Below are 27,360 nucleotides of genomic sequence, written 5' to 3'. Positions count from 1 at the left end.
AAAGGATTTTGATCACTTTATGCAAAATCCCCCTTCTCACAACCACAGGCCTCCGCCCCTCGCACATTTTGCCGAACACCACACCTGCTCCTCCACCACGCCGTGCACCTCCGCAATCGCTATCCCTAAACCCTAGTCCTCCTCCCCATCCACGCGGGCGATGCGGAAGAGGTAGCGTCCGATCCGGCAATGGCTTGCTGCTGCTTCCGCGCCGCGGCGGCGCCCCGCCTCCTCTTCCGCGCCGGCGCGCGGCGCCTCCCGTTGCCGCTCGCCGTTTCCCGAAGGGTACGTGTTCTGGTTCTGGGTACCTCATCCCCTCCCCATCTCACATTTTGAAGGTTTGGGCTTGGAGAGTGCCCGGGAGGGAGAAAATCACCGGAATGCCAACATTAACTAGCCCTAATAACATTGGGTGAAGCTTCGGTGGCCGTTTCATTGCTACCTGTACTACATTGCCTCTGGATAAAGTTTAGTGGTGTTCGCTGGAGCACATTCATCTAGTTGCGTTGCAAGTTGGATTGCTCAACCCTTTTTTCAATTCGGAATGATAGTAATTCAAGCGAGTTGTAACCTTAATGCTTTCAGTAATGTGTGTATAATTTTACTACTGTTCCTATGTCTCCTTCGATATATTAGTTTTTTTTTTTCTGAAGCAGTCACTCTTGCCAACTACTAATTTGATCGGGAGTTTCCAAGGCCCATCCGTGGAGCATGCCCCACTGATTCCATTGTAATATGTAGTTGTGTTGCAGATTGGACTGCTCAGCCCATTTTCGATTTGAAATGAGAGTAGTAGTAAATCCAACTGGTTTATAACCTTAATGTTTTCACTTTTCAACATTGTGAGTATCAATTGATTAACCGCTCCTATTTTTTCTTCAATATATTAGGCTTTTTCGAAGCAGTCCATCTTGCCAACCGCCGATTCGACTGAGAGTTTTCAAGGACCATCCGTGGATCATGCCCCACCGATTCCACTGTATGATGATGGCATGCCCTCAGGTGTCTCGACCATATTAACGAATCCTGGCGAGAATGTTGCTCCTGCTGATCCTTCAAAGAGTAGAATAATGCTTGTTGATGGGACATCAGTGATGTACAGATCCTACTACAAGATATTAGGTCAGTGTTTCCCTTATGCAGTGATGTATTGGTATATTTATTTCTTGTCATTATGTCTTGAGAATCACTCTTGGTGATGTGGTGGAGTTGAACTCTGTGCTATGCTTGGACATATATCTTAAAGAGCACTACATCAGAACATTTGATAACTGATGCCAGCAGCTTTTTTTATTCTGCAATCCTATCAGATAGCCATGCCAATTGGTCAAATACATCCCAAAAAAACTTACTGCAAAACCACCTGAATTTTTTCTCCGGGCACAATTGATGTTAACAAAAGAAAAGGCACCAAAAGTGCTGCTGATTTCTAAGTAGGTTTCCAGTAGCACAATATGTCACGTCTTTCAGCCCCATTTTTATTAGAGTATGAATCTACATGCTCATTTACAAACTATCACAAAATGATAGTACTACAGACTTCAAGACCAATTTTGCAGTACAGATATAGAGACCAATTGTAATATAAAACCGCAGAATAGTCTGTACATATGTGAAATCGGTTCTCACATTTGTTGTTTTGGCCAAGTTTGAAGTACATTAGTCCTGTTTGAAATGTACTCTTTCCTGTTGCTCTTTTTCAGTGTTGTAATATACAACTCATATATTCTTTTTCTATGGATATAGCGCAGCTGCAACATGGTCAGTTGGAGCATGCTGATGGAAATGGGGATTGGGTTTTAACTATATTCAAAGCTCTGTCACTGGTGAGTAGGACTTGTTTGTAGCTTTTAAATGACATCCTAGATGTTAATAAACTCAAATTTGTTCGCAATTGATGTTGCATTTATGTGTTGCTTCATGTAAAGTTTGTCAGAAACACAATCTGCTAGAGCAATTCTGTTTCTTCGTTAACTTTACTTATGTAGTGAACAAGGTACATGATTGTACTTTATTCTCTTTGTAAACTTTTCTCACTATCCACTAGAGACTACTAACTCGACAAGTAGGAATTGGAGAGAAGTGAAAGAATATGGAAGGTGAGAAAAGTTTAGAAACCTTTAGAGTTAAGATATGTTTTTGGTCAGTGGAACGTTATACTTGGACGATTAGTGCAAAATTTGCTCCACCATGCTTGTCTTCAGTGACATTTCACTAATAAATTCTAATTGACATTTGACAGACAATAGCATAGGTTATCACCAAGATGAGCCGTTAGGGTTACCTTTGGGGGAAACACAATTTCTAGTACATATCTGTATATTTCGTCATCAACCATAAAAGTTTATCCTCAGTTAAGCCCCGTCTGGGTCCATAGGGAGCATATGATGTTACTGTGGGTTTGAAGAAAAAGATCAATACTTCTGTGGTTTAATCATTAATGAATTAACCTTTCGCCACTATTTTAAGTATCAAACTTTATATTGACATTTTAGAACTGTTACCTTTGCATAGCTGTGTAATTTGTAACATTTGTGATCCTTTGCTGTGGTTTTTAAATCTACCGAGTTTTCTCTGCAGCTTCTTGACATGTTGGAGTTCATTCCATCTCATGTTGCGGTATGTCATTTTATTCTAGCATGGATTCTATTAGGATTTATTATTTAATTTTGTATTTTCACTGACAAATCTACATTCTAGCGGTCGATGCCTGAGCTTTTCTTGTTGGTAACTGCTTGTCAATTTATGTGCACATGTATAATATCCTTAGTCTAGTTCTCACTGGAATATAATATTTAGGGATCAACTGTAGGTAACCTGTACATTTGTAGTATACTCATTATTTCAACATTTTGGCTTTAAGCATCATTTGGCACTTTCCAAACTAAGCTGTAAATACTGAGAGGTGATTACAGCATTACGAAAACTACAGTGTGTTTCTGTGTGTGTTCCCTTGTTTGTTCCTCTTAGCCCTTGATCCCTTATGTTGCTTTAAACTCATTTGCAGGTGGTGTTTGACCATGATGGTGAGCTTGTCTGCCTGTCTTCCTGGGATTATCCCCATATTTATTGAGTGAACTCATTATTTTTAATGTCTGCTCTTGCACTAATTCCTTTACTCAGTTTCTTGCTGTCATAATTGAATGTACGTCCACTTCATATAATGGCAATTTGCATAGTTTTCAACAGTCAAAATATTAACTCCAATTACTGTTCTCTCCAAGCCATTGTCTTATGTTACTATTTATATTTGGACATGTAGCATGCTCCACAAGTTCATCTTTCCTGACATGTAACTTTCTTTCGAAGTTCATCTTTCCTGCTCATGGTTTAATCCTCTTCTCTGTTTCGCTCTCTTAGTTGTTCAGCCAAACAAAGTGGTGTATTGCTCATTTTCTTTTCACATTTACGATCTATCTCTGCTCGGTTGAAATTTACTATGAATGGTTTGTTCTGCACAAGGTGGGAGATTCTATGATATTTATGCGTCGTTGCGATGGTGCAAATCCAAACAAATATTACCGACTTACTGTTATCATATGAGTCAATGTAACTCAAGCCAACATGTTTGGCATAATTTGAAATTAATATCTTTTATTGTGTGGCCTTGCAGGGTTAGTTTATATGTTTGGGTTTCTTCTTAAATGTGGATATCCCCTTGTTTAGTAGTATGTGAAATGAAACAAAATGCCCTTGCTATGCAAATTCAAAGTAATACATCTCATTATAGTTCTTAAATTCATAAACAAGTGGCCGAACTTTTCTTTTCAGGAGTCCCATATGGTAAATATAAGGCCATGCCATCCAAAGAATGTCACATGGCAAAAGGTAAGAGTAGATATAAACTCAAGTAACTTAATGGGGTCATGGGAGATGGTAATCTGAGGCTTTCTTGTCTTGATGCATCGGAAAGTTTAGGCTGATCCAAATTCTTATGCAATGGATGGCCTGGAAAAATGTACAATGGTAGGAGCTATAAAATATGAGTTGTAGAATAGTGTTGAGGACTCCATCTTACGAATGCTAGCCTTTTCATCTATAAGAAATTAATAGTGCTTCTTCTAGTTCTCGTTCAAATTCTCCTTTTCTTTGGCCTAGGGCTGCTTGAATCAAATAATCTCAAAGGAGTAGTGTTTTGTTAGAGAAGACACATGACTATTGTGTTTCATTGCATTGAAAAGGCAGTAATGTAGGATTCCAATCCAAGATAAAATTTTGCCTGCGGAGACCATTGGGTTCAAAATTATGACCCCTCCAAAATTTCTATGGATTGCTTTCCTAGACACCATTCCCATTGGATTCATAGCAAGTGGTTAGATCGCTTGAAAAAAATCCAATGTCTATGAAAATGACATGCACTCAAACACTGTAGGCTTCTAACATGTCATGACATCCTATTCTGCTTGTTTCAAATCCTGAATTCCATAGAGGTCCTAATAGGTAAATAGCATATCGAGAGCAATGTAAGTATGTAACATAGGACAGAACCTCATTCTGTACTCGTGTGTGCGTAACAGGAGACTCGGGCTCATCTGTTTCTGATGTTGTCCTTCTGAAGTCTGGACATGCGTTGTTTTCTCTAGCTTGCTGGGCTGAAACAATTCATTTTCAATCCATTATATTTTTCTTTTTGCTGTCTTCTTTGTTGGTCAGCATTTATCAACACTAACTGTATGAATATAGGTCTGCGAATAATAACTTCTAAATAGTAACAGTTATCTCCTATACCCTCTATGGATTTAGATTTATAGAAACCTGATGCTATTTTCTGTGCATTTTCCTAGGAATGACTTTTCGGCATATGTTATACCCTGCTTACAAGAGCAACCGCACCTCAACACCAGACACCATTGTTCAGGGCATGCAATACTTGAAGGCATCTATCAAAGCAATGTCAATTAAAGTAATTGAGGTAAAAAAAGCAGCTGTACATACGGCTTTGAAGATATTATTTGTTATCTATTGATATCTGGGATTGACAAAAATATTAATGTAGGTTCCAGGTGTTGAAGCTGATGATGCTATTGGTACACTAGCTGTCAACAGTGTGTCTGCGGGCTACAAGGTAAAAACACTTCTGTCACGATCTATTCCTCAAATACTTTTGTCATGTATGTATTGTCAATATATTGCTCTTCATGAATATTTCTCCCCTACTACTGTTATGGACCGTTCATAGTACGGTTGCAAGCGGACGTCCCGCATAAGCCTGCTAAAGCATGAGTTAGTTCAAACTAAACTAATTTGCTAAAAAGGTGCTACAACTAATTTAGCTCATTTTGACTACAAAGCGGGCTGGATCAGGGCGCCGCTCTGCATCCCTAGTTCATAGTCTCATATCCTGTTAGCTATCGAATGATGATGTTTAAGTAAAGGCTCCACTGGATTCTTTTTATTTTGCAAAATTTATTGTAGTTCTGGTATTCAATTCGATAAAACAGTTTACCATTCTTACTTGGAGAATGAAACGACTAGGCAACACCTGGAATTAAATGATGTCTCAGCATTTCTTTATTTTTTTCACCAAATGTGCAAGAAACTTAGCTGATAAAACTTGATTTCATTGAAGTCTGTTGGATTTGGTGTCTTATCTATGGCTAATGTCTTTTATGTCTCAATATGCCTGGTCCTCTTCTGAAGGTACGGGTTGTCTCTCCTGATAAAGACTTCTTCCAAATTTTGTCACCTTCTTTACGTTTGCTGAGGATTTCTCCACGTGGTTCTGGGTTAGTGTAATTGGTTTCTACCTCTCTTAAGTGCTGCTGGAAATGTTAAACAAATAATTTTCATTATTTTGACATGGTTTCATTTTTTCTGAACAAACAGGATGGTTTCATTTGGAGTTGAAGACTTTGTGAAGAGATTTGGAGCACTAAAACCATCACAGTTTGTTGATGTTGTTGCACTTTCGGGTGACAAAGCTGATAATATACCAGGTATTTTCTGTACCGTTGTGCCTTTTGATGCCATTCTAGCTAGGGTAAATAAAGCCGTTCCTAGTAGTTATAGCATTATAACCCAGCCCAACTGTGTTGGAGTGAGTTACGCATGCATTTTTGTATGTGAAAGGTATATCTTTCTTTACCTTACAAATGCATTAAAAAACTCGAGTACATGAGGAAAACAGGCAGAAACTTTCTTATTTAGGCAGTTTGGGTTGAACGGGTTAGATGGTTTTTGGGCTGTTTGGCCTGTGTGACCTGTGGGTGAGGCGGGCAGCTTTTGGTAGCTAAGCTAGCTCGAGACAAGCTGTTGTGATGCTGCCACCCTTCTGCTTCATTGAAACAAAGAAAGCAAGTAGCGCCACCTCTATGGAGCCCATGGTTGCGACTGATCTCCAAATGCAATCTACTGCCTCCACTCCTATTTAGCTCCGCCTCCATCTTGCAGCCACACCATTTGCCTCCAAACTCTGCCCTGTTCTCATGCCTTAATTCTAACTCACCATTTCTTGCCCCCAAGTCTTCAACAACTCCAGTGAGTACAAAAAAAAAACAGAGATCTACTTCATGTTTAAACTTGTGCACCTGCAAAGTTTCACAATTATATGATCAAATGTTTCCTGTACAGAAAAGGAAAGTGGTTGTTCTTAAACTGTCCAAAAAAAGAAGTCATACATTTTGTCTTTTTTGTGCAGGGCATATTGATCATATTTTATTTTTACAATCTTTTGTAATGATGCACATCTATAAATTTGAGAATATTTTCAGACGCATAATTAGGTAAACCCTAAACTGAAGCACCCAGCCTCAACATGGAAGAAATGCTAGTTGCTACTTGAAGTTACGGTTTCTTTTTATTTATTACTGTTTCATTTGGGCAAACCGTTTATTTACGGACCATATGAGTTCTGAACCCTACTAAGTCTTATTAACCTCTTGATTCCTCCCTCGCACCCCCCAAAAAGGGTTTAATAATCTTTTAGGCATATCACAATTTTTATCTGAGACATGAGAGATATCATGCTCAAATATGTTATCATGTGAAGTTGACTATCCATTCATGCAATTCAAGTTATAGACTAATTTTCACTATGGGAGACTATTGACTGTTGTATGGCTGGTCATTTTCTTTTTCAGGAGTTGATGGGATTGGAGATGTTAATGCAGTAAAACTGATAATTAAGTTCGGTATGTTAATTATCTCAACCTTTTTTTTGTCCGGGAAGTCGTACTAGATCTTTATGAATCACTTGAGAACCGTAGCATGTGTTATTTGCTTTCATTTAAGTTTTAGCTTGTCGCAAACTAATCCAGCTAAGAATGCATTCTGATGCAATAAAGGAGGGTGTGCATACATAAAGAGTTGAAAAATACTGATGTTCCATTACTAGTTCACCATTCTTGATTGATTTACTTTGCTGAGTTTCTGGAAGTGTGAAATTGCTTTAACAGCAACCCTGATTGGAAATTGTCCTTTCACTGGAACTTGTATAGGTTCCTTGGAGAATTTATTGAGATCTGTGAATGAAGTTGAAGACGAGCGAATCAAACAGGTAGAGCAGACCATTCTAAATCTTGCAGATTGTAAAAATGTTAAAATAGCACCTTAATCTTTAAATATGTCACCGTCGTCTTGATTACTGATTGCATTTTTCTCTGTAAAGTATATTATGTTATTGTTTCTCAAATGGTTGAGTAATTTGTTCTAGTAGAGTTCTCCCCTACTTTTCCCATAAAGGAAAGATTGAGTTCTGTTGATTGTGGTCCTTTACAGGCTTTGATATCTCAATCGGAACAGGCATTACTTTGCAAAAGCCTGGTAATTTCTTTTCCAACTGTCTTGTTTCATGAGTTGCCATCTTTGAGTAGCTTCTTTCATCCCACAGCAGAATTATTTTGATTGAAGTTACTATTGTTGTAGGCCATATTACGCTGCGACCTTCCGTCGTATATGGTTCCTTTCAAGACGCCTGACCTTGTATTTCAGAAGCCAAAGGTGTCTGAAGCTGCAACATCATATACCACTATATTATTCTCATTTTGTTCTTCTGCTTCCTGCTTATGCTGCTATTCTGCTCCAGGATGACGGAGCCAAATTCATAAATCTCTTGCGAGCTTTGGAAGCGTATGCAGAAGGATCGTCAGCAGATCAAATCATCAGAAGAGCATTGTATCTTTGGAATAAACTTGAATCATGATAATGTCAGATGTTTTGAGTGGGGTCCGGCAAGAATGCTTGCGTAATTGCACGAGAAGACAGGAGACCTGGTGTCGAAACAATGCCATTGCCTTGCTTCTGCCTAGGGAGCACCTGGCCATATCCAAAATGAAATACATTTTGTTGCTGTCTGCTACATTTTGGTCCCCACGTCAGCGCGCAAGGAAGATACAGTGGTGCCTGTTTACACACTGATATTGCGAAACTAACCTAGTTAGCTTTGTAGATAAACTATCATGGGCAATGGAATATGTCGAACAAAATGAGTTTTTTCTATTTCTGATTAAGGGGGATGGGAAGAGGGAAGGAGGTTGATTAATTCATCATTCAATTATGTGTTTTTTTTTGTGAATTAGCGAACTCTTATGCAGGGCTAACGGGCACGTTTCAAAATTCAAAAGTCTGTTGAGTTTCGTAAGCCGATGACAATATATGTACAGTCGTCTACTTTCCGCCAATATTGCCTGACCCAGCAAAATACCAAACCACAAAACATGCTGCATCCCGGCACGACCTCTGTGTGATGTTCCTTGCACGAGTTGCTATGCTGTGTGCTTCCCGGTGTGCCACCCGTGGTCACGCAGAACCCCACCGGTGTCATTCTCCTCCCCGGCTGTGGCATGCCCTGCAAAATAATCGATCCAAGGGCATTTGTACTGTCGAATAGAAGCTGCAGGCTAGGCAAGGCGTGCTGGGAGCAGTGCCACTGCCTTTTTCGCGCCGATGTCGTAGTTGGCGGTGAGGTTGGCCTGGAAAGACAATTTCATATCTTAGAACCACTACCCCCAACCAAACATGATGTAAGAGTCCAGAACATGAGATTAACATTCCTTTTGACGAAAAGTTCATCTAGGAAATCTAGATTGACTTTTCAAAAGCTTTTTTCATAACCTAACTTAAGCATGGCTCCTTTACATTTACTATGTGAAACAGAATGTATCACTTCATGTGCAGTATTGCAGTCACCGCACTCTCCAAAATAAGCCTACCCTTAGTAAGCCCATTGGTAACTATTTTTGTAAAAAAAAAAAAAACTTAAGGAGGATGATGGGTCTGAATTTTTTTCATGGATGTTGCATCAGGTTCCTTCAGGATCATAGAGATGACGTGGGCTTAGCCTAGTGGTTGGGGTCGTAGTGGCACACCCCAACGACCGGAGTTCGATTCCTGGGACGAATTTCAAAATTGTCATTTTTTTTTCTTCGGGATCAGAGAAAGTATAGCAAAATTGAGTCAATACATGGCAGGTTCTCCTTTTTGGAAACCATGAAAGAGCGCTAGAATATGGTGCTTCACTAACATGAGATTATTCATAGTGCAAGTAACTTCAGTAGTAACTTAGAAGCCAACTCAGCAAATTTGCTTATGTGGCACCGAGTTAATAAGAAGAGATGAGAATAGAGTAACATAGCTAGTTATAACATCACACTTTTCAAGACACAATGAGTCTACAAGCTAATTAATGGAGCCATCTATGATACTAACTTGATGTTACTATGCACTATGAGGGTAGTAACATAAACTAGTGTCACGTGCATGTTACTAGTTGAAGTTACTATGCACTATGACCAGCTTGAAGGATATCTCATCTGGCCTATGCGCTCCATCGGAGTATGAGCCGAAAACAGCTAATTTAACCTCCTCTTCGGTAAATGATCATCAAGCATGACATTATTCTCCTCATATAGATTTTTTTTCTCAGGAGAGAAGAAATCATCTGATAAAGGAAAACCACTCCCGGGCTCAGCGCCAAAGAGATTTTTGTAGAAGGCGGTTGCAATTTTCAGCATCTCTTCCAAATTACTGGTAGGTCCGTTTGGTCCATGTAAAGTGTGGATCAAAGTTTTCCTCCTTCCTCTCATTTGCAACAACATGAAAATATGTAGAATTTTTTGTCTTCCAGTTCTTCCTACAAAAGTTATGTTGAGAATGTTGCTTTGCTTTGACTTCTTTAAGCCAAAGGTTTTGCATTTCTAGGTGCATCTCTTTCATCCTAGTTATCTCTGAATTAGAAAGCGCTTCAGATTCAGCTTCGATGTGTAGAATGTCATATTCTATCATAAGCTCTATATGAGCAAATTACATAAAACTATCACAATTAGAGCTAGGTTAACATGTTAGTGTTGATTTTGCCATTTTTTCATAAAACTACCAAGTTTGAGGCACAAAGTTACAAATCATACTAATAAGCGTTTGACACAGCTGATTGCATATCTAACTAGTGGGGCCAATTTGTAAGTGTTGAGTTGGCAACACATGTGGAGAACGTGCTTATGTGGATGGGGACACCACCTATCAGCCACTCTCTTCTTTCCCATCCCTCTTCTTCCTCCGCATGTTTCTCTCTAGCCAAAATCCGCCGAACTAGAGCATTATGTCACGACCATGGCCTCCACTGCCGTTCACCGAGCTTGGACGTTGTTGCCCCTCTCCTCCCAGAGCGACCTCAAGTCTCCACCACCGCCACAAGTCTGAGTCATAGCTCCCGCCACCGAAAACCACACGGGGGCATCCCTATGGCACGCGTTGGAGAACATTAGCATGCGGATCTGGGAAAGCACGATATTCCCCATCGAATGAGCAGCGAACGGGCCCTACATAGATCATAGTGATGAGGAGAACTCACCCTGGTGCTTCTAGGGGGGGGGGGGGTGAAGGTCGGGGAGGATGTGAAGGTCAACAATGAGCTTGGCCAAAGCGAATGAAGAAGATGGTTTGGACGGTCTATTTATGGTGGCTTGGCCCGACTTGTTTGATAGGGAGGATGCAGACGACGCGTCAGAGTCGATGCAGATGTTGGAGAGGCGCGGTGCGGCCTGCATCGAAAACTCCATCGAGCAGCGGCGTTTTCGGTGGCAGTCTCGGGATCCCTTGAGGAGTGATAGGCAGGAGCGAGGGGATGCGATGGAGCATTAGAGCAGAGCTAGGTTGATGTTACAGGGTGACCCTATCGACCGTTGGTCACTGGAAAAGAGCTACGGCGGTGAAAAGGAAGACATATAGGAGGAGGGCTACGACGGTGAAAAGGAAGATATATAGGAGGAGGAAGAAGAAGAGGGGAAAATAAGATGGCGAGATGATAGGTGGGCCCCACACCCACGTCAACTCATATTCCACATGTACTGCCAACTCATCACTTACAAATGAGCTTCACTGGTCAGATTTGCAGTCAGGGTTGCATCAACCAACTACTAGTGCGATTTGTAAATTTTAACGCTCTATCTTATACTTATTTTTTAAAATAAAAAATAGTAAAATCGGCACTGACCTTATGTAATTGGGACGTGCTGAGCGTCCCCCGGGGGATCAAATTCCCGATCCCCCGGGTCCCCAGCCGTCCGATAGCCAAATCTGATCCGTCCGTTCCGCATCATGCAACTCCCGCACATGGCCTTGCCAAGCAGCCTGTCTCTTCACCGTCCCCGCTCCTCCCGTCAGTAACAACCGTCGCTGAATTACTTGCCGCAGGTGTCGCCGGAGAACCCCGTCGCGAGGGCCGCCACAGGTTTCGCCGGCGGACCCCGTCGCTAGCGCCGCCGCAGAACCCGTCAAGGGTTCGCCTGAGAAGCAGAATCTTCTCTCCGCGCCTCGCATCCCCTCCGTCAGACACGCAGTCGTGGAGAAAACCGACACCACATCGCCGGTGAAGTAGCTTCGCCACCCACCGAAGCAGCAACGGCGTTAGCCCCTATAGCACCACCGCACCCCTCTAGCAGCACCACCTTCCTCCTCTTGTAGCAACGCCGCCACACCAAGGTAGCGCCGCCGGTCTCCCCTTGCAGCAAGGTTGGCCGACCCTTGTAGCAAGGTCATCCGCCATTTGTAGCAGCGCCGCCGCGCCATTGTAGCATCAGAGACTGCCTTGTGTAGCGACGCCCGGTCGCCAATTGTAGCAAGGCCGGCCGTCGATGGTAGCAATGCCTGGCCGCCACTACCCACAGCCTCCGCCGCTGCTACCCACGGCCTTCGCAGCTGCTGCGAACAGCCGCCGCGGGACCGCCGCCGCTGCTGCGAACGGCCGCCTCCGGTGCTACCCACGGCCGCCGCCGTCGCTCCCCATGGCCTCTGCCGCTGCTGCGAACGGCCGCCTCCGGTGCTACCCACGGCCGCCGCCGTTGCTACGAACGGCAGCCTCTGCTGCTACTCACCGCGCCCCCACAAGAGTAGCAGCCCGCCCAGTGCCGTCGACGGAATCCGCGCGGCCGATGGGGAGGCGGAGTCGGCGTCGAGGCCGTCGCGCGTACGACGGCCAGATGCCCGACGGGCGGAGCTTGGCGTCGGGGCGGATGTGGGGGCGGACGAGAGTGCGGCGGCTACGAGATGGATGAAGTCGGGGGAGGCGGCGGCACACGACACTTGTGGCCATAGTTTGCCAAGCCAAAATTTGGTTCCCGGCCATAGTTTGCCAAGCCAAAATTTGGTAGTAGCCACACTTGTGGCAAGCCATATTTTGTGGCAAAAATACTCCGTTTGGTTGGTAACCGAAGTTTTGGCAAAAATCTAGCGGCAGTTGTTTGGTTTGCTGCCACAAACGTTTGGCAAAAATTTGTGGCAGTTGTTTGGATTGCCGCCAAAGTTTGATAAATAATAAGGTACACAACCATCACAGATAATAGTTGAACCAAAAATATGTTAAACAACTTACCAGTAGTTCAAAGTCAATACATTACTTAGACCATTCAGTTTAGGTAGTGCATAACATTGATGACAAAATGTATGTCGAACCAGATGACTAACAACAACTTATCAGGCTCTATTCAGCTAACATTGATAAGCAACAAAAGTAGCATTCTCACTAAACATATTCTAGCCGTTATGTGAGTAGCACACATAGACAAAATGAGCTTGCAACCAACTTGTAGAGTTCACAGATTTAACCCTTCCTTCTCACATAAGAACTTGAAGACCCAAGCATGCAAAGTACCATCACTTGCATTGCACAACCAGCTACGTTTAACTTCATTCTCCTTAGAAGACAAATGCTCACCAACGATAATTCTTTGATCAGGTGTCAATGGGATAGTCTCTAGTCGCTGCCACAACGTTGCATGTGGATCAACAAGTTGTGATATATGAGGAGGAGCAGTGGCAACAAGTGTGTCCCGAAGTGATTTCATTGTAGCTGTGATTTCATCATTGGACTCTACAAGACGACTCTTGTACTTTGATGCCTTCTTAGTTGATACAGTACACATAGGATTTCCTCGTGAACGCTTTATACCAGATCGAGTATAGTTGGAAGGGTAGTTGTTCTCACCGGTTGCATTTGTGATAGGAGTTGGTATTGTGTCTGAATCATCACCAAGTGGATCTTCAGGTGGTGTATAGCCATTGAGGTCATGCATCTCCCTTGAATCACTATCGGAATCATCACTAACATCCATGCATGTATTCTGATCCATAGCTAATGAACCATCAGCACTAGATCCAGTGAACAGCTCCTGCATCTCTTCATAGAATTTGATGGGTTTAGTGAGTAGGCGTCTTTCAAGTAGTCGATGTACCAATCAAGCATGTATTTCTTCTGATCATCAGCCCAAGTCACGGTCCTCTCGCGAGAGGACACAGCAGCATCAACCTTTAGCTTTTTCTTGGTCATTGTTGCTTCTCATGAAAGTAGATGATCATAAAGTAATTATTTTGATTTGTTCGACGGGATAAAAACTCATATATTTCATAAAAAAAGAAATTATAAACTTCAAGTACATTATCATAATAATTAAAGCATCACACTCATGTGTTTCATACAAAAGAAATTATAAAAGCATCACATGCATGTGTTGCATACAAACAAGAAATCATCACAGAGGTGGTCCTACTTTATCTTCCCACATCGTTCTTGCCATCTCTTCTCTTTTGTTTGCCCATGCCACATTTTCCTGGTACTGGTCACTACGGTTTCTTATACTCCTTGGCAGGGCTGCATACCACGCAAGGTCATCATACACGTACTCATCAGGTCCATCTTCTAAAATCCAGTTGTGCAGCGCACAACATGCCATCACAATTTTCACTTGTGTTTTCAAAGGGAAGAATGGCTGGCTTGCAAATATTTTGAAACGGTTCTTCAGGGTACCAAATGCACGTTCAACAGTTGTTCTGAGTTGTGAATGGCGAAGGTTGAATAATTCCTTTGGGTTCTCTGGTTCCCTAGTGCCCCTGTACTCTTTAAGGTGATAGCGAGTAGAACGGAATGGGGGTAATACACCAGGTCTTGCTGCATATCCAGCGTCGGCTAGGAAATATTTACCTACATTATTTATTTGTGCAAATTTATTAGCTAAGGACTAAACTGAGGTTTCAGAATAAAGCTATGGGTTTGGAATCCTACCTTCAGGTATTTTTAGCCCATTAGGACGTGATAGAGCATCTTGAAGCACATAAGAATCATGGGCAGAGCCCTCCCATCCAGCAAGAACATAGATGAATCTTAGGTCAAAATCGACCGCTGCTAGCACATTTTGGCTGGTAAAGGACTTTCTACCCCTAAACCGATCTTGCATGTGGATAGGTACACACGCTGGTATATGTGTACCATCCAGGGCTCCTATGCATCCCTAAGAAAATAGAAATTTGATTGCTTTCAATTAAATGAACATGACACCAATACTTGAAAAATCTATTAGCAATTTCAGTGTACCTCAAAATACGGGTGAAATCTGCCAGGGGAAGTTGTGATCTTCGAGTGTGTCTCAACTGATTTGATGCATATGAGGTCACCGGCAAGGATACAGAGAGCGTCTAAAACAAGATGGAAATACCTACTAACAGTCTCACTTGATCTCATGAACTCAAAAGCAATTGATCTGAATGTCCAGTTTAAACCCACTGCATGCATAAACATGGCGACTTGTTCCTCTATTGTGACATGGCATGTCTCTTCTAGCAGGGCACGTGATCTAAGTTCAGCACACAACTTATGAAAGACAACTTTGCTCATACGCAGCTCACTTATGCAGTGGGCATCATTTCCATTGTACAAGCGATTTAGACGTCTCAATCTCTCAACATCCCTATCAACCATGGGAGCATATGTTATTCTTTTTCTTTTCCTTGTATTGATCCTATACCAATAGACTGTTAGACACACCAGAATACCAGCAAGCATTCTTCTTTTCCACATGTAATGGCAATGGTCCAGGTAATACTTTAAATACATCTAAAACAGATTTTCAAAAATAAGATTCAATCAGTAAAACGAAAATTTGTCAACCAAAAAATTATTTTTATCTATACTGCACTTGTACTGTCTAAATCCGATTCAGATATCAATGTTCTATGAAACAATCCAGGGGGATAATATGATACACTACTTACAACGCTCAGTTTGGAATTACGCACTGAATCTTTTTGAGTTCAGATGAATTGCAGAAGTAGATTATGCTAGCAGAAAAATAATCACAAGACATCAGAACTGAACTTTACCTGATGAAAAGATAGAGAAAGAATATACGTGCACAAAATGGATAGATCATCTAGTACAGATTTTCACAGGAACTAATCACGCACGTAGGCACATATCCATGTACAAACAAGTATTGGTAGCAGATTAAAAACCGCAAGGCAGGACATGCATCTGTTGAATCGTACAGGACCTAAAAGGATCGATTACAAGGCATGAGAACAGGAATACCTTCTCCGGCCGCACGGACTGGTCCTGAATCTGCTTCTACTTGAATGCGCTGCTTCTGCTGCCCTGCTTCCGATCCGCTCTTACTGCTTCCGATCCGCTCTTACTCTCCTTCAACTTTTCTCTGCTTCAGATCTGCACATGAGTGGGAAGGAGAGGTCAACGAAGTGGTGGAGGTGAGTGGATGAGATGGGAGAAGGGGCGGCGACGGCGACATGCTCAGCTCTGGTATGGGAGACGTGCGACGGCGAGCTCACCAACGTCGGGAAGGGGAGCCTCCGTGGAGTGAGGTCTGGCTGGAGAGGGGAAATTTTTTTATCGGGAGAGAAAGGTACGCTGGGCGATTTTTTGTGGCAGATTGGCGGTTTTGGCGGCCACAAAGCGGCGTGGCTGGAAAAAGACCGCCAAAGTTTTCTGGCAAAAGCCTGTGGCGGGAGGGCACTGAGGTTGTGGCGAGCCAATATTTTTTGGTGAACCAAACGCTGGCCAAATATGGTGTGGCGAGCCAAAATTTGGCTTGGCTATTTGTGGCCGGCATCCAAACAGCCCCAACATCAGCAATGGAGCTGCCTGTGAAGGGGAAAAATGATGGACGGCGTCACGGAGGTAGAAGATGGATAAGGTGCAGAATTTTCTACCGCCCAGTTTAATGGGTCCCACCCATGTGCGTGCGTGAGAGAACCCACGTTGCATCTCGCGTGGCAGGATGTGAAACCCATGTGCTGCTCGTTTCGTCCGTCCCGCGGGGACGCGTGGCGTGCGGAGGAGGCGGGGGATCGCGAGGACGCGATCGTCCGGGGGATCGCGAGCATTTCCCTATGTAATTTACTCATTCTATACAGGTGCATTTCAAAATCAAAAGTCTATTGATTTTCTTGTGGCCGATGAAAAATATCTCTACAGTCGTCCACTTTGCACCAACATTGCCAGACCGAGCAAAATACAAAACCATGCAAACTGGTGCATGCCGGTCTGACCTCTCCTCGACGTTGCCCCTGCCGGCTCATAGCAAGAGCTGCTCTGTTGCGCCTGCTGCGTGCCCCCCGGTGCGCCGCCCGTGGTCACACAGAATCCCGTCGGCGTCACCCCCCTCCCTGGTTGCACCTGTGCCGGAGCTGGAGTGACACCGATCTGGCCCGACGTGGTGGGAGCGGCGCCGCTGCCTTTGGCGAGCCCGATGTCGTAGTTGGGCGTGAGGTCGGCCTGGTACAGCCCGAAGGACCGCTCGGACGCCGGCCCGGGCTTGAGGTCCTCGTCGTAGAGCGCGAAGATGTAGGTGTCCACGGACTTGCCGGGCGTCCGCGGCGTGCCGACCTGCGACTTGAGGTGCGCGACGAGGTTGGCATTGTAGGCCCTGGCGTTGTCCGGCGTGGCGCCGGCCTCGCTGGCGTCCCCCTTGTACGGCCAGCCGGTCTCGGCGATTACGATGTCCACGTCTGGGTACCCCTTGGCGTCGAGCGCGGCGCGAATGGCGTCGAGCTGCGCGTCGAACATGTTGGTGTAGGTGAGCCCGGAGGCGGCGTCGGCGCGGCCCGGGTTGGGCTGGAACAGGCAGAAAGCCAGCGTCTCGTCCCGCGTGTCAGAGGCGTATGCGAAGTACGGGTATGGGTTGATCATGAACGGCCCGCCGTTCTGGTGGAGGAACTCCAGCACCGGGTCCAGGCTGCCGGCAAGGTCCACGTGGAACGCGCCGGAGGACGGCGGGTCCGACGACGCCAGCACCGCCATCGAGTGCACCGTGGAGATCTTGGTGGTTGAGCCTGCTGGGAGCGCGGCGAGGAGGTTCTGCATGGCGGGGAGAAGCTGGGGGCCGAGCGTCGGGTCGCCGGAGTTGAGGAGCTCGTTGCCGACGGAGATGGCGGATACGGACACAGTGGTGGGGATGTTGGCGGCGGCCCATGACGCAGCGGCGGCCGGGGAGGAGGCGAGGCTCGGGACGTCGGAGTTTGGGACGCCCAGCAGGATGGAGATGTCGGAGCCCGCCAGCGCGGCCACGAGGTCCGGCTGGGGCTCGTACAGTCGGAGCTTTCCGATGGACGTCGACGTCAGGAGGCTGGCCGTCGACGCCGCTGGCGGGAGGTTGTCGGCGATGGTCCCATAGTTGACTCCGATGAACGACTGCGATGCTGCATGAACAAGTCGAAGTTAGAACGCTTACACTGCAGTCTAATTTCCTTATTTTTGCTAAGTCTGGGTGGCCTGCAAATTTTCTGAAAATCATACATATAAAATTGGCACTACTTAACCTAAATTAGTCGTGAAGCAGATGAAGATAAGCTTTTTTTTTAACGGGTAGATGCAAAGAAGCAAATATACGAATTGTAGATGCAAGTATTCTGAATACGACTGAGGGAGTGTTACGCATCAGAATTTCTGGATACACCCTGACCCCCGAGGCATAGCCCATCATATCGGGGCACAACGTGTTCGACCACACGCAAATGTACCTGGGCAGCAATCGTACACGGCGCTGTACAGTCTTGGTCTTTCTGGGACACCATTGATCTGTTAAATACTCAGTCAGTTGTTAGGTGCTATTCCTTTTTCTTTCGATGATTTGTAGTTTTGTACGCATTGATAGTTTGATGCTCCTACCACTAGATTCCATGACCAACCAGATTTGTTGGACTGAAAAAGTTCCAGACAGTGGTCAAAGTCACCTTCATACCAATCAAGGGAACACATCGTGCATGTGAGGTTGCTTAGTAGCTACTCATAATCTCCTTACTACGAGCATCATGCTTCCAATACAGTGCTTAAGGCATGATAGTCGTCAGTTAAAATCACGTCTTCTTTTTGGTAGTTAGAGCATCGCCTTTGACAGCAAATCCAAAAATGATTCCTTTCTCTGTCTATGCGTTGGGAATATGATCACGACCTTACTGATCTCGACCCGCATGAGCACAAGAAAACACATGGAAAGAGTAAGACCGAATGAAGTCTGTGTTAACTTTGTATTAGCACAGCACAGGTGTGCCATCAAATCGACATCGACTTTACCTACCGTTCTGGTAATTTGAAATGAAAGTTGAGTAAATCACCACGTGTAAGTGTTAGTATCCTACGGGCTACGGCTAGCTAAATAGTATCCATCCAAGTAGAGCTTGTCCTAAGGCGTATCAAGGCAACCCATCTGTGCGCTAGTTCGAGAAATCATGTTCAATCCCAAGAATAACGCTGAAGTCACCGCCCAAACAGAACTAAACTAAGCCATGACTTATACTGTTATAAGAGTTATGGCTTAGTGTAGTTCCATATACGAAGTTACTAACATGACGCAATTCTATTTTGTTGGCGGGGTTTAGGGATTGTGTTAATCAAATAGAAGTATAGTAGCATTACAATCCTGAAGGATAAGGTCGATCCTAACTACACTACGGTTCTATCCTGCAATATATCTAGGCTAGTTTGAAATCTAGCTTGGAACATGACGCAATTCGGTATACACCTCAATTAGAAGAGGAAGCATGCTAGCTAAACATGTTTGGTTATACAACTGAAGTGAGGAGAACTCTGAAGGAGTGCATCGGTAGGGAAGCAAACTGGACTGGAGCACTTACTTGCCAAGTGGAAGAGGAAGGCGACGTGCAGGAGCCTCAAGATCACAGCAGCATCCATCTCCCACCACCTCCTGAGCACCATGCTACCGCTACTGCCCACTGGCTGCAACCTCTTGATGGTGTCGTTTCCGACTCAGGTGGCTATGGAAGTGCAAGCTCGGGCTAGAAGAAGACGAAGGACGAAGGAGGCGAGGCGTTACTTGTGGGTTGTCTCTTCCCCTGCCCCGTTCTCCTGCATAAAAGAAGGCGAGACGACACCGTGTGGGCTCGGCTCTGTGCAGTAGATGCTGGTCGCCGTTCGTCGTCTCGTACTCTCGTCAACTTTTTGTGCGTATCTGTACCTGGCTGCACGCTCCCGCGTGTCTCTCGGGGCGCCAGCCTGACGATCGATGGATCAGCGGGGGCAGCTTCACCCGTAATGTTCTTTGGAATGGTGGATCAGGTCGCGATGGCTTGGCAGCGGTTGTACTTCAGTTTCACAGAATTTATGTCGATTTCTGGAATCCATCATTTGATTTGGCCCACCCTGTCATCGTCCGTTACGACTTGGTGTTCTGTGGGTGCCGTCGACCCTGCTGCGACAGTCTGGTCATGTGATTTTGCTCAAAATCTTCTCCTTGTTACTCAATCATGTCGTGGTATATGCGTGACTTAAGCAGAATCAGTGGCGAATTTGGGCAACGGGCGCTGTGGCACGCGACCATCCACACGGGTGGTTATCGTGGCAATTAATCGGCAGGACACGATTACTTGGATCATTGAGCGTTCCGTAAGGTCAAGGCTCCTCCGTAGGCAGCGTGATGGCAACTGAAAAGAGCGTGTCACCTATATACTCGTTAGGGTTAATTGCATGGCGGGGCATGTATGGACATTCTGAACTTCAGGAGTAGTCCTCAGTGAGCTGTCAAATACTTACTTTTCTTACATTCATAGGTTTGTCTAGACTTACATTTATCTACGCACTAAAATATGCTTAGATAGACACGAATCTAGACAAATTTGCGACACTTATTTTTCGAACGGAGGTACTAGATGCTACAGACGTTCCCTCGTGACGAGTGTTGTGTTGAGTCTTCACTCGGGTGGTGGATTATGGCTTGTCAACGATGTAGTTTTTTTTTTTTTTTTTTTTGCAAAATTTCTCCGATCTTCATCAACGAGTGGCACATGTTGTTCCACAACTAAAGGTTACGGGCAAACGCCTCTCCGCGTGGAGTCGTGGCTTTTTCTCCAACACCTAAGTTCTCCTTCATGCAACCCTTCTTGTCATTCTACACTTCGACATTGCACAAGAGTCTGAAACCCTCTCCTTTGAAGCGAATGAGCTCCAAGCAAGCCTAATGAGAAAAGTGATCGGTTTGGCGGTGTTATAAACACGAAAAGCAAATAACGAAGAACGATAAAGGAAAACGCAGCAGAGACGCGAGATTTAACGTGGAAAACCCCTTCCAACACAGAAGGGGGAAAACCACGGGCGCCAGCCAGCAAAACTTCACTATATCGGGAAGTGTTTACAAACGCCGTGGGTTATCTTATAATCTGATAAACCCTAGCCGGCGGCTTACAAGATGTATATATAGGCGGTGCCAACGATCTGTACCGTACCGCGGGGGCTACCGCCCCCCGCACCCCCCTTCGCAGGCGTCCCTGCAAGGCACGACATATGGGCTAACGACGGGCCTCGCTCCGCTCGTCAGAAGTTAGCCTCCCTTTAGTATATGAATTTGGATCACAATACAACAAACTCCACCTTGAGACAAATTCCATCTTGTAGCATGAACTTCAACAATCTCCTGAACAATAAAGGAAAAACACTTGCTGGCGCCAATAGCCACTTGGGCTAAACAGTTATACCAACCAAGCTTGAGCAAAGCTCAAACTTGGAAACAGGAACTGGCTTTGTCATCATATCAGCAGGATTATCATGAGTACTTATCTTGCATACCTTCAGTTTACCTTGAGCAACAATGTCGCGAATATAATTGTACTTGATATCAATGTGCTTTGTCCTCTCATGGAACATTTGATCTTTAGTAAGGTATATTGCACTTTGACTGTCAGAAAACAAGTTAATGCAAGAATCATCTCCACAAAGCTCAGCATACAAACCTTTCGACCAAACAGACTCTTTACCAGCTTCATTAATTGCTATATATTCTGCTTCGGTCGTAGATTGGGCAACAACAGATTGTTACGTTGCCTTCCAACTCACAGCACATCCACCAACAGTGAACACATAACCTGTGAGGGATCTTCTCTTATCCAAATCGGCAGCAAAATCTGAATCCACATAGCCTACGAGTCCCTCACCGGTCTTGCCAAACTTCAAGCAAGCTTTAGATGTGCCACGAAGGTACCTGAAAATCCACTGAACAGCTCTCCAATGTTCTTTACCAGGATCAGCTAGGTATCGACTGGCCAAACTCATAGCATATGACAAATCAGGACGAGAACAAACCATGGCATACATCAAGGAACCAACAGCACTAGAATATGGAACTCGAGACATGTACTCAATATCTTCATCAGTACTAGGACATTGCAATGCTAACAATTTGAAGTGAGAAGCAATTGGTGTACTAACAGGCTTTGCATCATGCATATTAAAACGATGAAGAACTTTCTGAATGTAATTTTGCTGACTAAGAAATAACACACTAGATTTTCTGTCTCTTGTAATTTCCATACCTAGTATTTTCTTAGCAGCACCAAGATCCTTCATCTCAAACTCACTACTTAATTGTGACTTTAAAGTAGTGATCTCTTTCTTGCTCTTGGCAGCAATCAACATATCATCAACATATAACAGCAAGTATATTGGTGATCCATTAACAAACTTGATATAAACACAACTATCATACTTAGATCTCTTAAACTCATGTGCAAGCATAAACGAATCAAACCTTTTATACCACTGTCTTGGAGACTGTTTCAAACCATAAAGGGACCTCTTCAACTTGCAAACAAGATCCTCCTTACCAGGCACAACAAAACCTTCAGGCTGGTCCATGTATATCTCCTCCTCAAGCTCACCATGCAGAAAAGCAGTCTTTACATCTAGCTGCTCAAGCTCAAGATCACGCATAGCCACAATATCAAAGAATGCACGAATGGAACTATGCTTCACAACCGGAGAGAATACATCATTATAATCAATACCTGGAATTTGGCTAAAACCTTTTGCTACTAACCTTGCCTTATACCTCGGAGGCTCATTAGGAGACAAACCTTCCTTTCTTTTAAATATGCACTTACAGCGGACATCCTTCTTTTGTTTAGGCAAGGGCACAACATCACATGTGCCATTCTTGTCAAGCGATTGCATCTCCTCTTGCATAGCAGAAATCCACTTCACGCGATCAACGGATGCAACGGCCTCAGTATATGTAGCAGGTTCAGTATCATGCTCCAATTGCTCAAAGACAACTCAAAGCATGATGAACAAGATTACATTCTTCAATTAAACGAGGACGTGGACCTTTGTTACGCCTCGGTCTATCAGCAGCAATGGAACTATTTGTTTGCTGCAAAACAGGTGGTGAGTGCTGAACAACAATGTTATCAATTTCAGCAACATCATTTTCTTTCTCCTCCACGTGCTCCACCTGCACGCTAATCCTCTGTTGTTCATCATCGTAATTATCGTAAAAATCAACAGCATCAGTAACATCTGTAGATGAACTCTTATAAAACATAACAGCCTCATTAAAGACAACATTCCTGCTATGCAAAACTTTCTTAGTTTCAGGATTCCATAACTTGTATGCCTTAACTCCTGAACCATAACCAAGAAACACACACTTAACAGCCCTAGGCTCTAGCTTTCCATTATCAACATGAGCATAAGCAGTGCAACCGAAAACTCTCAACTGTGAATAATCAGCAGGTGAACCAGACCATACCTCAATAGGAGTTTTCTTATCAAGCGGAATACAAGGTGACCTGTTTATCAAGTAACAGGCGGTGGAGGCTGCTTCAGCCCAGAAATGTCTATGCATACCAGCATTAGACAACATGCAGCGAGCCTTGGAGATGATGGTTCTGTTCATCCTCTCCGCCACACCATTCTGCTGAGGAGTATATGGGATGGTGTGGTGCCTGACAATGCCTTCGTCGCTGCAATAATCATTGAAAACAGTAGAACAAAACTCCATGCCATTGTCAGTACGAAGCAATTTAACTTTCTTTTCTGTTTGCTTCTCTACCATAACTTTCCACTTTCTAAAAGCATCAAACACATCAGATTTATGTTTCAGAAAGAAAGGCCACACTTTTCTGGAGTAATCATCTATGATAGTAAGCATGTAATTTGCACCACCAAGAGAAGTCTTGCGGGAAGGTCCCCACACATCAGCATGTACATAATCTAAAATCCCTTTAGTGGTATGAACGGAAGCATTGAATTTAACTCTTTTATGCTTACCAAAAATGCAGTGCTCACAGAACTCAAACTTACTCAAATTGCAGCCATCTAGCAGGTCTCTCCTGTGCAATTCTGTCATGCCATGTTCACTCATATGTCCAAGACGCATATGCCACGGATTAGTTTTACCAGGTTCATCAGAATAACGGCAGCAGCAATACCGCATAAAGTGCTACCTCTAAGAACATATAACTTTGCAGAATTCATATCACCAATCATGTGAACGAGAGAACCTTTTGATACCTTCAGAACTCCGCGAGAACCGGAGTGTTTGTACCCGTCAACATCAAAGTGCGAGAGAGATCAAATTTACGGCCATGCCGTGTATGTGTCTCACATCCGTCGAGTGCGTGTCATGCCATCATGCATCTTGATCCGAACGGAGCCAATGCCCACGATCTCACGTGGGTTATTATCTCCCATACGCACAACATCTCCACTCTGCACAAACTCATAAGAACTGAACCAGTCTTTGTTAAGGCAAATATGAAACGAACATGCGAATCAAGGATCCACTCATCATTACCGAAACACAACCAGCAAACACAACTAGACAATCGCCATCGTAATTATCACCGGAAACAATAGCAGCCTTACCATCACCCTCGGATTTGTTTTTCGGTTGGTAAGTACCGTTTCTTTTCTCTTTGTTACGCAACTTCCAACAATCATCAATATTGTGGCTAGTTTTCTTACGCATTTGCAGAACTTACCATCTCGTCCCTTGGACTTTGAGCGACCTCTGTCGGTCTTGCTCTTATCTCTCGTTGTAGTTGTGTAGTTGTGTAGTTGTTGTTTCTGCTTCGGTCCTGCCTCGGACCTGCGGTGCTTCGCCTTAGATGACGAACCCTTCCGCCTGCACCATAGATTTCATCTTTTCCCTCTGCTGGAGGGCCTCATAAACTTCGGCAAGGGTTAGTTCATCACGACTGTATAACAAGGTGTCTCGAAAATTCGCAAAAGAATTAGGCAACGAGACTAACAGTATAAGAGCTAGATCCTCATCATCATATTTTACCTCCATGGATAGCAAATCAGAAACGATCTCTTTAAAGATCGATAGGTGATTCATCACTGACGCACCTTCTTGCAGCTTGTGCGAGAACAACTTCATCTTCACGTGCATCTTACTGGTTAGATCTTTGGACATGCAGATCGATTCCAGTTTCAACCACGTGGCCGCCGTGCCGTTTCTCAGCCAGCACTTCCTGCAAGATATTGTTGGATAGATGAAGCTGAATTAATGAAAAAGCCTTACGGTCTTTCCTCTTTTCATCGTCGGTCCAGGTCTTGGCATCTTTCTTGCCAAAACCATCAAGAGCTTCATCCAGATCAGAAGATTGGGTAAGTATCGCCCTCATCTTCACTTGCCACAGAGAAAATCTCGTGGTGTAATCCAGCAAGGTAGATCGAACTTCAAGGAAGACATGTCGCAAAACCCTAGATTGAAACACGAGCTCTGATACCACTTGTTATAAAAGCGACAAGCAAATAACGAAGAACGAAACAAGAACACACGCAGGGGACACAAGATTTAACGTGGAAAACCCCTTCCAACACAGAAAGGGAAAAACCACGGGAGCCAGCCAGCAAAACTTCACTATATCGGGAGGTGTTTACAAACGCCGTGGGTTATCTTATAATCTGATAAACCCTAGCCGGCGGCTTACAAGATGTATATATAGGCGGTGCCAACGATCCGGCGACGGGCGACGGTGCCAATAATCTGATAAACCCTAGCCGGCGACGGGCCTCGCTCCGCTCGTCAGAAGTTAGCCTCCCTTTAGTATATGAATTTGGATCACAATACAACAAGAGTGATGCACTCGTTTAAGAGCCTCCACTCCACGAACTTTCATTGGCTTAACTCTGCGAATATAGATCTCTTGCCAAAAAAGGAGGGGGCGAAGAAATTATAGATTTTAGGCCCATAAGCATAATCCATTCCATTGCCAAGATTGTGGCCAAGATGCTCGCGCTTCGTCTAACCCTCCTTATGGACGAGCTTATTTCTAAGGCTCAACGTGCTTTCATCAATAGGAGGAGCATCCATGATAATTTCCTTTATGTGAAGAATATGGCAAAGAAGTTACATAAGAGCAAAAACCTTGCCTTCTTTTCAGATTGTCATCCGTAAGGAATTCGACTCCATTAGATGGAACGTATATTTGATCTCCTCCAAACAAGAGGGTTCCCTAGTAGATTTCGTGATTGGATTGTCGCCATCTTTAACACCTCAACTTCGCGGATCCTCCTCAATGGGGTGGTCGGGTCTCCCATTCCTCATGGCCGGGGCCTCCGACAAGGTGACCCATTTTTACCCCTCCTTTTTGACATTGGAATTGACCCTATGATACGTCTCCAACGTATCTATAATTTCTTATGTTCCATGCTAGTTTTATGACAATACCTACATGTTTTATTCACACTTTATAATACTTTTATGCATTTTCTGGGACTAACCTATTAACAAGATGCCACAGTGCCAGTTCCTGTTTTCTGCTGTTTTTTATTTCAGAAAAGTTGTTTTACAAATATTCTCGGAATTGGATGAAACAAAAGCCCACGGCCCTATTTTCCACGGAGCATTCCAGAAGACCGAAGAGGAGTCTAGGAAGGCCAGCAGGGGGGTCTCCCCATATGGCGACGCGAGGGGGGGGGGGGCATAGCCGCGCCGTGACGTGGGGAGGGAGCCCCTGGCTCCCCCGACGCTGCCCCTTCGCCTATTTATTCCTTCATCCCCGAAAACCCTAGTACCGAGAGCCAAAATACCAGGACAGTTCCAGAGACGCCGCCGCCGTCAACCCTAACTCGGGGGGGGGGGGGGGGTTCAGAAGATCTCCTCCGGCACCCTGCCGGAGAGAGGAATCATCACCGCAGGGCTCTACATCACCATGCCCGCCTCCGGACTGATGCGTGAGTAGTTCATCCTTGGACTACGGGTCCATAGCAGTAGCTAGATGGTTGTCTTCTCGTACTGTGCCATCATGTTTAGATCTTGTGAGCTGCCTATCATGATCAAGATCATCTATTTGTAATGCTACATGTTGTGTTTGTTGGGATCCGATGAATATGGAATACTATGTCAAGTTGATTATAGATCTATCTTATATGTGTTGTTTATGATCTTGCATGCTCTCCGTTGCTAGTAGAGGCTCTGCCAAGTTGATACTTGTAACTCCAAGAGGGGGTATTTATGCTAGATAGTGGGTTCATGTCTCCATTGAATCTGGGGGAGTGACAACAACCCCTAAGGTTGTGGATGTGCTGTTGCCACTAGGGATAAAACATCAATGCTTTGTCTAAGAATATTTATATTGTTTACATTACGCACAGTACTTAATGTAATTGTCTGTTGCTTGCAACTTAATACTGGAAGGGGTGCGGATGCTAACCTGAAGGTGGACTTTTTAGGCATAGATGCATGCTGGATGGCGGTCTATGTTCTTTGTCGTAATGCCCTAAGTAAATCTCATAGTAGTCATCATGATATGCATGTGCATTGTTATGCCCTCTCTATTTGTCAATTGCCCAACTGTAATTTGTTTACCCAACATGTTATTTATCTTATTGGAGAGACACCACTA

At 44.3% G+C, this 27,360-nt stretch overlaps 3 protein-coding genes across 6 annotated transcripts; 1 reads left to right on the top strand and 2 right to left on the bottom strand.

Moving 5' to 3' along the window:
* The first annotated feature begins 46 nt into the window (after positions 1-46).
* Positions 47-8,486, top strand: LOC127296290 (uncharacterized). Of its 2 annotated transcripts, XM_051326331.2 has the most exons (15): positions 47-285; positions 891-1,122; positions 1,747-1,826; positions 2,581-2,619; positions 3,008-3,026; positions 3,772-3,828; positions 4,785-4,912; positions 4,997-5,065; positions 5,641-5,726; positions 5,827-5,936; positions 7,080-7,130; positions 7,437-7,495; positions 7,717-7,761; positions 7,864-7,938; positions 8,024-8,486. In XM_051326331.2, exons 1-15 carry the CDS (start codon positions 190-192, stop codon positions 8,138-8,140), a joined length of 1,263 nt encoding a protein of 420 aa, XP_051182291.1. In that variant the 5' UTR covers positions 47-189; the 3' UTR covers positions 8,141-8,486. The 2 variants fall into 2 exon arrangements, with proteins under 2 accessions (XP_051182291.1, XP_051182292.1); XM_051326332.1 differs by lacking the exon at positions 3,772-3,828.
* Positions 8,487-13,815: 5,329 nt separating this feature from the next.
* On the bottom strand, positions 13,816-16,169 carry LOC127296293 (protein ALP1-like). Of its 3 annotated transcripts, none has more exons than XM_071819353.1 (5): positions 16,006-16,169; positions 15,794-15,925; positions 14,801-15,319; positions 14,492-14,717; positions 13,816-14,410 (listed from the first exon to the last, which is right to left on the bottom strand). In XM_071819353.1, the coding sequence occupies exons 3-5, from the start codon at positions 15,317-15,319 to the stop codon at positions 13,962-13,964; spliced, it is 1,194 nt and encodes a 397-aa protein (XP_071675454.1). In that variant the 5' UTR covers positions 15,794-15,925; positions 16,006-16,169; the 3' UTR covers positions 13,816-13,961. The 3 variants fall into 3 exon arrangements, with proteins under 3 accessions (XP_071675454.1, XP_051182295.2, XP_071675455.1); XM_051326335.2 differs by having other exon boundaries at positions 14,801-15,224; XM_071819354.1 differs by having other exon boundaries at positions 16,048-16,167.
* A 468-nt stretch (positions 16,170-16,637) lies between these two features.
* On the bottom strand, positions 16,638-19,787 carry LOC127296292 (glucan endo-1,3-beta-glucosidase 7). The gene is made up of 2 exons (XM_051326334.2): positions 19,351-19,787; positions 16,638-17,916 (listed from the first exon to the last, which is right to left on the bottom strand). The coding sequence occupies exons 1-2, from the start codon at positions 19,430-19,432 to the stop codon at positions 16,688-16,690; spliced, it is 1,311 nt and encodes a 436-aa protein (XP_051182294.1). The 5' UTR covers positions 19,433-19,787; the 3' UTR covers positions 16,638-16,687.
* Positions 19,788-27,360: the final 7,573 nt, after the last annotated feature.

Source organism: Lolium perenne, chromosome 4 (assembly GCF_019359855.2).
Source record: "Lolium perenne isolate Kyuss_39 chromosome 4, Kyuss_2.0, whole genome shotgun sequence".
Classification (NCBI taxonomy): Eukaryota; Viridiplantae; Streptophyta; class Magnoliopsida; order Poales; family Poaceae; genus Lolium; species Lolium perenne.
Note: the sequence above shows the minus strand (reverse complement) of the source record. Positions and strands in the feature narration are given on the sequence as shown.

Excerpts from the sequence above, each read along its gene's own strand:
- LOC127296292 (XM_051326334.2), bottom strand. The coding sequence starts at position 19,432 with ATGGTGCTCAGGAGGTGGTGGGAGATGGATGCTGCTGTGATCTTGAGG. Across the intron at positions 17,917-19,350 it reads CTTCCTCTTCCACTTGGCAA|CATCGCAGTCGTTCATCGGA; the intron begins GTAAGTGCTCCA and ends TTGTTCATGCAG.
- LOC127296290 (XM_051326331.2), top strand. The coding sequence starts at position 190 with ATGGCTTGCTGCTGCTTCCGCGCCGCGGCGGCGCCCCGCCTCCTCTTC. Across the intron at positions 1,123-1,746 it reads ATCCTACTACAAGATATTAG|CGCAGCTGCAACATGGTCAG; the intron begins GTCAGTGTTTCC and ends CTATGGATATAG. Across the intron at positions 3,829-4,784 it reads AGAATGTCACATGGCAAAAG|GAATGACTTTTCGGCATATG; the intron begins GTAAGAGTAGAT and ends GCATTTTCCTAG.
- LOC127296293 (XM_071819353.1), bottom strand. The coding sequence starts at position 15,319 with ATGTATTTAAAGTATTACCTGGACCATTGCCATTACATGTGGAAAAGA. Across the intron at positions 14,718-14,800 it reads GATTTCACCCGTATTTTGAG|GGATGCATAGGAGCCCTGGA; the intron begins GTACACTGAAAT and ends CTATTTTCTTAG. Across the intron at positions 14,411-14,491 it reads TGGGCTAAAAATACCTGAAG|GTAAATATTTCCTAGCCGAC; the intron begins GTAGGATTCCAA and ends TAAATAATGTAG.